General features: G+C 31.1%; 1 protein-coding gene and 1 long non-coding RNA gene across 2 annotated transcripts in view; one reads left to right on the top strand and one right to left on the bottom strand.

Moving 5' to 3' along the window:
* The first annotated feature begins 4,785 nt into the window (after positions 1–4,785).
* Positions 4,786–12,964, top strand: part of LOC122722106 — a 28,562-nt gene continuing 20,383 nt past the window's right edge. The window contains exon 1 of the long non-coding RNA XR_006348954.1: positions 4,786–4,845. This is a non-coding gene — a long non-coding RNA (uncharacterized LOC122722106). The remainder of the gene's footprint in view (positions 4,846–12,964) is intronic.
* Positions 5,983–9,326, bottom strand: LOC110610183 (MDIS1-interacting receptor like kinase 2). Its single transcript, XM_021750065.2, has 2 exons — positions 6,535–9,326; positions 5,983–6,435 (listed from the first exon to the last, which is right to left on the bottom strand). The coding sequence occupies exons 1-2, from the start codon at positions 9,284–9,286 to the stop codon at positions 6,119–6,121; spliced, it is 3,069 nt and encodes a 1,022-aa protein (XP_021605757.1). The 5' UTR covers positions 9,287–9,326; the 3' UTR covers positions 5,983–6,118.

Raw genomic sequence — 12,964 nt, 5'->3', positions numbered from 1 at the left:
AATAATCTTTATGGAAGTTTATAACAGAAAATATTCAAATACAAATTATTTATCGCAAGATTTTATAATAAAATTTTGAGAAATTTATAATTTAGTCTTTAAGTTTTATCATTATTAACAAGTCAGTTTCTCAATTTTCAAAAACGTATTAAACGTTTTGACATAATCAAACCGTTAACAAATCAGTCTTTCCATCCTCTATTACCTTCTTTTCCGTTAAAAGTAAGATAAAAACAAGAGAGAATATTTTGAAAATCTAATTTTACCCTTTTCAATCTCTATTTAAACATGCATTCTCAATGGCGAGGTTGAGTCGCCATTACAGTCCGATCACAACCTTAGAAGCAACTTCTCATTATCTCTCGACAGAAATCCTCCATTTACTCTCTCACCCTCGACGAGTTTCAGCATACTCTCTGTGAGGGACTATCTTCAACATCGATCAAGCACTGAAAGGATCCCACCTCTGTTCATAATAGCCGACGATCAAGCACCTAAAGGATCCATTCTATTTTCACGAGAATGTCTAGCATCAGCGGATCAATGGGAAGTTGGGTTGGTAGTTACATGAATGTGAATTGCTGCTATGGGAAAAAAGCGGGGGTTCGCATATCTGAATCTATTAGTAATCCAAACAAGTTATATTATTACTGTCGAGATAACGAATGTGGGTCATTTCTTGGGTGGTGCATTCCAACAAATGTTAACTTTCTAACATCAAACAGTATAGGTGAAGGGTTAGAGGTATTCAAGACCAACTTATCAAGAATGATTGCAGAAACTAAATAAGTGTTGATGAAGATTAATGAAGAGACAAAAAATTACATGTAAATTGAAGCTATTTTGAACCAGACGAAGAATTGTATGATAATTATATTGTTACTCTGGATAGTGTTTGCCGTAAAAACACCATAAAAAATTGTTTAAATGCACTATATAAAGCTGCAGAAGATAGAAGTTATTTTGAATCAGATTGTAGTATGTTCTTTATGTATGAATATATCAATGAATTCTGTACTGTTTATCTAAGTTAGATAAGTGAAATTTTAGCATATTAGTTTCTTGTAAGTGAATGATTAAAATGAATGACCAAACAGTTGTAATGATTCAAAATTAGAGGACTTAATAGTTTCGAAATTTAATATATAAGGACTGAAAAATTGAAAACTTTAAAATTTAAAGGACCAAGAAATTAAAATAAGAATTCACTGTAAATATGGTCACATCATGTGAATGTGTATGTGTGAAATATGGTCAGCTCTTCATTCCACATCAAAAATTTATAAAAATAGAGGGGTGGAGTTTCTCCGTAAATAACAATTCACTTTTTGTTGTGATTTAAATTAAAATAAAATAAAATTTAAATTTATAAATAAAGCTAGAATTGAATTTAAATTTAAATTTTAATATTTTTTTATTAATTGAATTTAAACTTTTTAAAATTTATCTCAATTACCATTACACTTTTATCCATTAATCTATACCTAATTAATAATTTGGTTGTTGATGACCACTTATATTTTGGCTTGTAATGGAAGACTTTGAAAAAGCGTTTACGTACTTTGAAAAAGATGATATTAAAGAGAAGAAAAAATGTCCTCAAATATTAGATTTTTTAGCGCAATGAAAATTACATTTTTCTTTTTAATTTCAACAGAAATTTGTAAATTTTTTATTTTATTAAATTGAATTTAAAAATACTCGCTATTGTTAATTAAAATTTATTAGTAATTGAACTTTGATGACCAACTTTTGAGGATGTAATTTCAATATCTAATTTAATAAATTAATGATGGCATTTGTGTTGGAAAAATTATAATCAAATATAACTTTTTTTAAGTGGGTTTTATATAATTCTTAGTTATATTTCAAAAAACAAAAAAAAGGCTTAGTTATCCTTTGTACCACATAAAATGAGAATTGATGTTATATTTTGCAGTTGGATCACGTAAGTCGTGACGCACCATGATTATAGAGTATAAACTGCTGTGCCTTTGCGAATATATTATATAAAAATTTATTAATTAATATTGAGTTTTGAAAAAATAAAATTAAAAAATTAAAAATTAAAAATTTAGTTTTTTAAAATTAAATAAAAAAATCAATTTAATTTTTATTTTTAATATTTTAAAATTTTAATTAAAATATTTTAATTTTATTAAAATATCATCTCTATATTATTAAAATAATATAATATTATAATAATTAAGTTTATTCGATTTAATAATTTTTTTAATAAAAATTAAAACAAAATAATTAAACTTTTAAAATGTAAAATTAAACTAAAAACATTTAAAAATCAAAATTTATTTTTAAATTAATTTAATTTAATCCATTATTTTAATTTGAACTAAACACTTATCGATACTTATTTAATTTTAAACAATATATTAAAAGGTTAATTAATTAATTATTTTATTAATTTTAATTATTAAGTATTATAATAAAATCTAAAAATATACTCAATAAAAATAAATTAATTTGTAAAAATTTTATAAAATTTATTTTTTTAAATTACATATCTAAATAGTAAACCTTTTAATAAATAAAATTAATAAAAAATTAATCAATAAATCTTTTAAAATTTTAATAATTTTTAATATATTTTTTTTTAAAAAATTAACTAATAAATTTTTTTAGTAAATAATTAAGTATTATTTTTAAAATTAAAAACTATTTTTACAAATTTAAAAATTTTTAATCAGTTAAGTCAACAGATATCTTTGTGGTCCTGAATCAATAAAATCTTTGTAAAATGTTAAATCAAGTAATTGACCTATAAAAAAGTTTGATAAAAAAATTAGAAAATAATTTAATTATTAGACTTAATTCAATATTTATTATATAATATTTTAACTAATTAATATTTAAAAATTAATATATATTATATGAAATTATTTTTTCAAATTTTGACCTAATCACTTCTAAAATAATTATTAATTACTAAAATAATTAATATCACCCTTTCCCAAATAAGACTTTATGTAGCTCTCACCTTTTAAAAAGATTGACAGGAAAAATAAGGCATACCCTTTCAAATACAAATTATCCAAGTCAAGGGTGGATTTTCGTGGAATAATCCTTAAGGAAGTTTCTAACAGAAAATATTCAAAACAAATTATTTATCACAAGATTGTATAATAAATTTTTTAATAAGACTGACTTTATTTCCAGAGCTTGCCTTCTCATTAAAGTCGTACACAATAGAAAGTGATTAAGATGATAATGATATACAAGGGAGAAAGATCAAGTTTAGAAAGCAAGCTCCTTTACCCAACCCCAAAATCTATAAGCCCAATAGATAGACATTCTATGAATCTTGCATCAGTGAATTTATTTCCAACTTCCTGGAATTGAAAATTTTTCGTTTTAATAACAATTGAGACTCTGGATTTAATATTCAAACAAACAAATGCTGATTTATGATGAATGAACATTTTTCAACTTCAAGTTTATCTTTAAGGAGAGAAAAAAAAAAGGCGAGGGAGCATAATTACATGGCATATTCTACAAGAGTTTTGATAACACTGTAGAGATCAGATAACAAGGATGATTTCCTTTGATGACTTCTAATACCAACTCCAAAGCTATAATCACATTACACGACATTCTCTTTTTTTTTTTTTACCATGCAATTTTTCTATTTTTCATTTTTAAGAGCACATATTTTCTCTTTCTATACTGCATTATCGGTGTCTTTTATCTTATTTCGACATACGAAATTTCTTTTCCTTATACCTATTATATCTAAGAGTGATTTTCTTTCATTTTTGGGTTTATATGTACTCCTCTCTTATATACTTTATATGATTAAGAGGTTTATGAGATTTAAATTTGAGTTTTTTTTAGATTGATAAATATTGGCGGTGATAATTCATGATATTTTAATTCAAAAAGTGCGATAGATTCCAAAAAATTATATCATCCCCTTATTTGTTTATCGGCACAAGGAGAATAAAAAGAATATTATTAATAAAATTTATGATAGAAAATACACAATTTTAAATACATTAATTAAAAAGAATATTTACAATTTAATCTCTAAGTATTATTATTAACAAATCAGTACCTACATTTTTAGAAACCTATTAAAATATCATTATCTTTTCTCTTCGTCAACAAAATAGTCCTTCTATCTATTTTTGTTGTTATAAATATAGTAAAAGACCAAATTACCCCCTCTTTTTCCTCCTTTTCCTCCTCAACCTCATCAGTTCTTCCTCTTCTTCTTCTTATTTTTCTTATTCTTCTTCTTTGATTCTATTTCGATTGTTCTTTTTATTCTTCATTTTTAAGGGGGAGAAGGTGATTTTTCTTCTTTTTCTTTTTTCTTCTTTTTCTTCTTCTTCTTCTCCTTCGTCATTATTATCTTCTTCTTCTTTTTCTTCTTTTTTGAGGAGAAGAGGAGGAGGAGGAGGAAGAGGAGGAGGATGGGCTATTTCGTTAACGGAAAGAAATATTAACAATGTTTTAAAAGATATGAGAAAAGATAAGCACGTTTTAATAGATTTTTGAAAATGTAGGAAGGGACTATTTTGTTGACGGAAAAAAATGATGGGACGTACTATTTTGTTGAAAAAAAAAATGATAAGAACGTTTTAATATATATGAGAAAAGATAGGGACTATTTTATTGATGAAAAGAAACGTGATATAAATGATTTCTGCAAGCATTATTGGCGATTTGTTCATCGTGTAGAACGGCTTTGTGTATCTTTAACTGAACCCAGTTTCCTTTTTATGTCACAGAAATTATTGTTGTGCAATATCTTATAGAGCTAAAGAACCCATCTTCCATTGCCAATTTGCTGTCTCAATTTAAAACGCACTACGTACAACTCTCCATGTAGAAATTTAGCAGTCATGTAGTTGAAAAGTGCCTTAAACATTTGGATGAGAGCCGGGAACAAATTATTCATGAATTGATCTCAGTGCCACGCTTTGAACAGCTATTGCAAGATCCATTTGCCAACTATGTCATGCAATCTGCCCTGGCAGTTACTAAGGTTTGTAAACTAAGATGTTCTGCTAGTAGCTGTTATAAATTTATAAAATAAACTTTCTGCCTCGCCCTCACTCTGTTGATTTCCTTGTTGAAAGCAGGGTCCTCTTCATTCTTTACTGGTCGATGCAGTCCAACCGCATGTGACTTTATGTAGCAACCCATATAGTAAGAGGATATTATCGGGGAATCTCTTGAAGAAATTATGTAAACTGGTCATAGGAAGTGTTGTGTTATGTCAGAGTTACATCCTTGTTCACTACTAATAAATAGTCTATCAAGTGAGGGCCACTGGATGTAGAACGTCATCAGAATCTGCTGCTAATTTTCTGGTTAGAAATTTCTCAACCATGTCCACCTGTCTGAGAATAGTTTTTCTTCCTCTTTTTTGGTGATGCAGATACAGACTTGTAATATTCTGTTATCTTGTTGCTGTCTTCTTTGTCTAACTTGTGATGTATTAAATTTTGCATGGTCAGAAACTTAAGTATCTGCTTCCAATTTTTGTGTATGTGATTTCAGGATATTTTCCTTGATCATGTCCCACTGTTTCAGAAGTTGAAAATGCACAGAGGTCATCTGTCGTTTAACATGATATAGATGGTAGCATTGAACTTGTTTAGTGTAAACTAAGGTGATCTAGCAGACCAGGTGAGTTCCCAGAGACAACAGAAGTGTTGATGTTTTCTATGAAACAAAATCCTATTCTAGGAGGTAAACATATAAAATTTAATTTTTTTTTTCTGAACTTATTAAGTATGTCCAATTTAATGGTTCTTCTAAATTTAAACTTAATGTAATCATGCAGTCAACAAATAAAACTTAAGCACCAATACAAAATATTCAATTTACCTCCCAGTTAGTTACCTTGTCTTCTTTAATTGATTTTCATATTATTAAATAAATAAATTAAGCTATTATTTTACATTTTCATAATTAGCCAAACTAAATAAATTAAAATAAATATTTAAATAAAGTAAAACTAAAAAATAGATAATATCATATATAATCTCCATATTTTTTTTAACACATGTATAGAACTTATTACTGATGTAGTTCTATGTTAGTATTTTCTTTTAATGCTATGATATGATATGTGCATTCAGTTGCTGAATGATTAACCTAGTGAACTAAAAGGTGGAGTTTGAACTGCTAAAACTTGAGAGATCTTATGCATAGTTGGTCGAGATTGTGGATTGCTGTGTAAACATGCAATTGCAATCTTCTTGATTTTCCTTAGTTCATCTTGAACTTGAGCCGACGGAGTTGGAAGGCGTTGGTCCAGAAAATCTTCCAGGACCAGATTCTGAGCTGAAGGAGAAGCCACAGAGGAGACGATTTCACCCGGATGTTTCCCATTGATAATTTCTAGTGCCACTACTCCGAAGCTATACACATCACATTTTTCACTTACCTTCATAGTGTAAGCAAGCTCTGCCACACAATTAAATTATTAGCTCAAAATTTATTAAACAAGAGTTGCATCCCTAACCAATTAAGAAAAATAAATCAATAAGATATTCGATGTATTACCTGGTGCAATATATCCGTATGTGCCTGCCAGTGCAGTCCAATGAGATGAATCGGCGTTTAGAAGCTTGGCAGTCCCAAAATCTGATACGTGAGCCTCGTATTCAGAATCAAGCAAAATGTTTTTGCTTGTTATATCTCGATGAACAATTGGAGGTGAGCAATTGTGGTGCATGTAAAACAGAGCATTGGCAACACCCTTAACGATATTTATCCTCTTGCTCCAGTCCAATTCTTTAGCTTCTTTGTCATTGCCCAATATTGTGGCCAAGTTACCTCCATCAAGGTACTCATAAACCAGAAATGAATATCGAGAATGCGAACAAAAACCAAAAAGCTTTACTATGTTTCGATGTCGTATCTTAGTTAATGCCCTTATCTCATTCAAGAACTCCTTTCTACATGTCTTCTCGCCGTCCTGAAACTGGTGGATCTTCTTCACTGCTACAGTGCTCCCTGATTGCAGATTTGCTTTGTAGACGCTACCATGTCCTCCCTTTCCAATGCAGTATAAACTATTAAAACAATCTGTAGATTTTATGATTTCATCATGCGTAATTCTTCCTTCAGAACTTGATATGAAAAATGATTCTCCATCCTCTTGACTGCCTTGTTGTGCATCTGCATCTTCTTTTCTTTTTCGCAAAAAGAAGAAAACTCCCAGGAAACCCAGAAGTGAAAAAACTCCACAGATAGGGAGGAAAATTATTAGAAACAACATTTTATGGCTCTTTTTGGAAGTACTTTTGTTGGTCAAAATTTTGCATGTTTGCAGTCCTGGAACATCCCCGCACAAGCCTTTGTTCCCCTGAAATGCTTCTATGGAAGCATTTTGAAATGCTTTGTTGGAAGGAATTGGACCTTCCAGTTCGTTGTAGGATACGTCGATGGTCAATAAACCATTCATCCCTCCAAAACTATCTGGAATAGAACCAGACAGATTATTATGGGAGAGATTTAGCACCTCCAAGCTTTCTAGACTGCTCAGTTCTGATGGTATCTCACCTTTGAGCAAGTTCCTGCTTAAATCCAACTCCGACAAGTGAGTCAACTTCCGCAATCGAATTGGAATTTTTTGGCTGAACTCGTTGCGGCTCAAATTCAAGTAGAAGAGTTTAGGCAAGTTCCCGATGTTTTCAGGAATTGATTGGTTCAACTTGTTTGCTGAAAGGTCCAGATACTTGAGATCAGCTAACAATCCAAATTCTGAAGGTATACCACCGGATAGCTGATTGTCGTTTAAAATAACCTTCACCAAATCCAACTTTCCAAACTCCATGGGAATCCTTCCAGATAATTTATTAGAGGAAAGATTAAGTGCTTGTAGCTGAGTTGCATTGCCAATTTCTGGTGGAATTGTACCCCTAATGTTGTTGCCTGCCATCGCGAGAGTTCTTAAATTTGGACACTCTCCCCAGTTGGATGATATTTCCCCGTAGAAGTTGTTGGAGCTTAGATCTATATATTGGAGTTGCGGATAGACTCCAAAATCTTCAGATACATTTCCAGTGAATTGGTTTCCCTCCAGACGAACTCGGACAAAGCTTTTGCAATCTTTAAAGCTTTTGGGTATTGGGCCATCAAGACGGTTGTTGAAGACGGTGAAGTTCTGAAGCTTTTCATTTTGGCAAATGGTTTGGGGCAATTGGCCAATCAACTGGTTGCTGTCTAGTAGGAGCACAGATAGGTTAGGGAGACTAGCTATCTGTTCAGGAATTGTCCCTGAGAGTTGGTTATCACGCAGGTACAACCGTTCTAACATTTTCAGATTACTCAAGAAAGAAGGGATAGAACCGTTAAGTTGATTTTCACTCAAATCTAGCTCAACCATAGACGTCAAGTTTGCCAGCTCATCAGGAATGGGGCCTGAGAGTTTATTTTCATAGAGATGAAGAAGTTCCAGATTTGTTAGACCACCTAGTGTTGCAGGAACTTGGCCAGAAAGATTGTTTCCATAAAGGCTTAGCGCGGTGAGGGACTTCACGTTTCCAATTTCCAGGGGAATTGAACCAGAAAGTTGATTGCGGAACATATACAACACAGTTAGGTTTTTCAATTCCCCAAAGGTGGAAGGGATTGGACCGGATAGATTGTTGGTATTCATGTAAAGTTGAACCAAACTGGTAAGGTTTCCCATTTCTGGTGGAATCAAATCAGAAATCTGATTCTCATAAAGAAGCAACCGAGCCATCTTGGTCAAATTAACTATAGAAGGAGGAATAGGACCATCTAGATTGTTGGTATACAAGGCAAGCTCAGTAAGGGAACTTAACTGGCCTATTGTTGAAGGAATTGGGCCACTTAATTGATTTGCAGAAAGGTGCAGGGTATCAAGATTTGTTAGGAGGCCAATCTCTGGAGGAATGGTTCCAGACAAGAGATTATATGCCAAATCAAGATAAATGAGTTTGGAAAGTTTAGTGATTCCAAGTGGAATGTTTCCAGAAAGAATATTCACACTAAGATCAATATATGCAAGATCAGAAAAAGCAGAGAAGTACAACTCATGGAGCTTACCATTTAAGCCTGCATTAGTGAGGTTAAGTCTCTCAACCCTTCCATTAATGTTGCAAGAAAGTCCAACCCAGTTGCAAGGGCTTGTTCTTGGAATGGAATTGGTGGCATTTTGAGGAAGGAGAGGCCAAGAAGATATGTTAGAATCTTTTGGGTTGTGAAGGGTGGCTGCCCATTTGAGAAGAGCATTTGCTTCTTCAGTAGAGTCAAAAGCAACAGTGAGTGAGCAATGTAGTAGCATGAATAGGACAAGGGAAATATGCAAGGCCAGATTCTCGCTTGCCATAACTTTGTTTTGGTGTGCTGCAAATTATGGATAATTGTCCAATTTATGCATTATCCTCGGGGAGAAGTTAGTGAGAAGACCTTATATGGTCCAAGTCTTCATAGGCCCACAAATTTTATTTTCATAGGAAAAACTTGATTATTGGTAGGGTATAAATTATTTAAATTATTCCAATTATTTGAGACTTATTCAATAAAAACTCGACAGGTCTCGATTCATTTTCTAAACGAACCGAGTTCGAATTTAACTTTTAGTTTCGTTTTAAACTCAATAATATTTAGTTCATTAAAATTCGCGAGTTAACTCATTAAATGACTCGCGAGCTCAAGTATTAAGAGATTCGCTAGCAGACTTATTAAGAGACTCGTTAGTCGAGTCATTAAAAGATTTATAAACAACTCATTTATAATAAGACTCATAAATAAACTCATTTATAATAAGACTCATAAATAGATTTAATAATAGTCTCATTTATAAATACATTAAATATAAATATTATAAAAATATATATTTTTAAAATTTAATTATTTATAATTTTATTTTAAATTTATAATAAAAAAAGAAATTAATGCTATTATATAGAAATTTAATATGTCAGATAAAAAGTGTATTTAATGCAAAATAATAATACAACTAATGAATATTAAGTAATATCTCTTAAAAAATTAAGCAATTTTATAAATTTTTTTTAATAGGAAAAGATATAAATACTATGTCTTTAATATTTATTTATATTATTTAATTTTTTTAATTTTTAAACAGTTAAAAAATTAAATAATATTAAAATATGTAACCATACATATTATTAATTTATATGTGCATATTAATTTATTGTGTAACTATACTATTAACTTATAAATATTATTCATATTCATATATATAAAAAATTATTTTCATTAAGCCTCATCGGCTATTATTATTATTACTATTTTCACATATTCATATATATTTTTATGATTATTCTCATATTTAATATTATCCATTTAATTTTATAAATTAAAATTTTTATATAATTTAAATATTAATCAATGCAATCTATTGAAGTTAAAGTATAATGTATATATATAATATATAATTTAAGTTGATTATATTTATATTAATATTTCTATTTTATATTTATATTATACATTAGTATTTTTTATATAATATAAAATAATTTAATATAAATTATATATTTAAATTAAAATTAAATAATAATATATAAATAATTAAACGATAATATTTTAATAAATTTAGTATAAATATTTGAACAAATAATTATTTAATTCAGTATTATATTATCAATATTATATTAAATATACTTTATATAATTAATTAAAAGATAGTTGATATTAAATAATGTCTCTCTAAACTAAACTGTCACCATAAAATAGGAGTCATGTGGCAAGAATCTAATAAGTGGAAAATGCAATCCTACTCGAAAAAAGAGAAGATCCGGATATTTTAACATCTCAATTATTGTCAAAACTTGCCCTCCCCTGATAAGTGAGTCTTGACATAAAGTTACCGTTATCAGGTACATTCTCATTTCACCTATAATTACGGGATCACCAACGTATTAGCTAGTAATGACCCTTATCGAGCAGCTGACCACATCATCACTGAATTTTCAAAAAATGCTATATTTATCTCTATCTTGTTACAGTATAAAAGGGAGAATGATCATAGAGGCAAAGGTACACTATCTCTAATACTACTAAAACTCTGAGTCTTCTACTGCATTCTCTCTTTTTCTTAAGGTACTGACTTGAGCGTCAAAATGGCTACTGTGGGCACCCGCCACCGCCTCACGTTTTCTTTCTTGCAGATTTCTGCCAACCTCAGCACAACATCATTCCTGCTATGTAATTAGCCTAATCTCCTCAATATCATTTGGTTCTATTGTCGAGAAATCCATTAAACCCTCTTTTGAATCACGACCGATTTCTTATCGTCTTTCCTCACTCAAAATGGTCAGAAGTCCTACAACTGCTGTTAATATCGCTACCAACGAGGAAGTCATCATTTCTTCTACCCCAAATAACCGAGAAAACACACCTCCAGTGATTAATGATGTAGACCTTAATAATTTAAACAACGAGCACACACTCCAGTATATCCAAAGGTTACATGCTACTCTCAGGCAGTATAAGGCTTGGGAAGAGGCATCTAAAATGGACCCTGGAAGAAGGGATGAAACCTCCGTAGATACCCCCAAGAACCCAGATGGAAGCAGCCAAATTGTGGAATAAAAAAAAGTCAAAATCTAAAGATGAATTAGATGAGACTCCGAAAGGAGTGGACTGGAAGCTAGTACGGGCCTTATAGAGATACCAAAAAGAACATGAAAAAGATTTCAGTTTGGATAGTGTCTGTAACGACCCGGAAACCGGACCGCTACCGGCGCTAGGATTCAGGTCGGCTTAAGGCCGCCGGAACCCGTAGCAAGCCAAACATACATCCTGTGAACCTGTTCAATCCCATACATGAACCAAAACATACATAAAAATTAAAACTTTTCTTTCATTTAAACATTTCTTTACCCAGCCTAGCCTGTGCAAGCATAATCATAACATAAACCCCTCATTGGAGTTCTCAACAAATACTCCAATGGGGTACATAACATATATCAGGCTTGGGTTACATAAACATCATAAAACATTTATCTCATGTATTCAAGGGATTACAACAGACTCTAGTCAAGCACACTATATAACTTACATTACATTACATAACATACTTTTACATTATGAATAAACCATGTCCACTTCTATGCTATTACAGAGACTTCTCTTACTCTTGCTGACTTCTCTATCTACACAGTACCTGCAAGACTGGGGTTAGGGGAGAGGGGTGAGCTAAAAAGCCCAGTGAGTAAAAAGTAAAAACATGATATTAATTCCTCCCTTTTTAGGTATTTTATTCTTAATTTTATTATTATTATCATTTGATTTAGTTCCACACTTTTTAGGTATATTATTATTCATTTTATTATTAACATTAAATAACATAACTTTTACTTTACATGCTTTCATGAAATGCAACACATCACATTTAATCACATAAAGGATGGTATTGTCACCATTAGTCCTCACATCTCCAAGTGCCAGGGGCGTAGAATGGGCCTCGCTGGTCTTTCTCTTACATAACATACATATCATAACATTCCAAAGTGCCAGGGGCGTAGAATGGGCCTCGCTGGTCTTTCTCTTACATAGTGCCAGGGGCGTAGAATGGGCCTCACTGGTCTTCCATAACATATCATCATAACATAACATTAGAGGACTATGGATCACCCAATAACCATCCACATCAACATCAAATTATGCAATGCAACATATTCGTGAATTTCTAATGCAAACATCCTGAACATCACATGGCATTAATGATGCATGAGTATGCTATCAGATTCATTCATTTGTTCATTCATTCATTACTTAAAAACTTAGGGAATAATCCCACTCACCTGGTGACCGAAGCTTTAACGACGGACTCTGAAAGACTATCTCACAACCGGGGGTCTCGGGTCCTCGGGTCCGAACCTACACAGGTGGACTCAAATGAGGCACCAAACAACAAGAACATAACTCTAAACATACCCCCAAAAACCTCCTCAAAACACCTCAAAACATCCCTAGAAAACATGCAAGAAAA

Source organism: Manihot esculenta, chromosome 2, assembly GCF_001659605.2.
Source record: "Manihot esculenta cultivar AM560-2 chromosome 2, M.esculenta_v8, whole genome shotgun sequence".
NCBI classification, from domain to species: Eukaryota; Viridiplantae; Streptophyta; class Magnoliopsida; order Malpighiales; family Euphorbiaceae; genus Manihot; species Manihot esculenta.
Note: the sequence above shows the minus strand (reverse complement) of the source record. Positions and strands in the feature narration are given on the sequence as shown.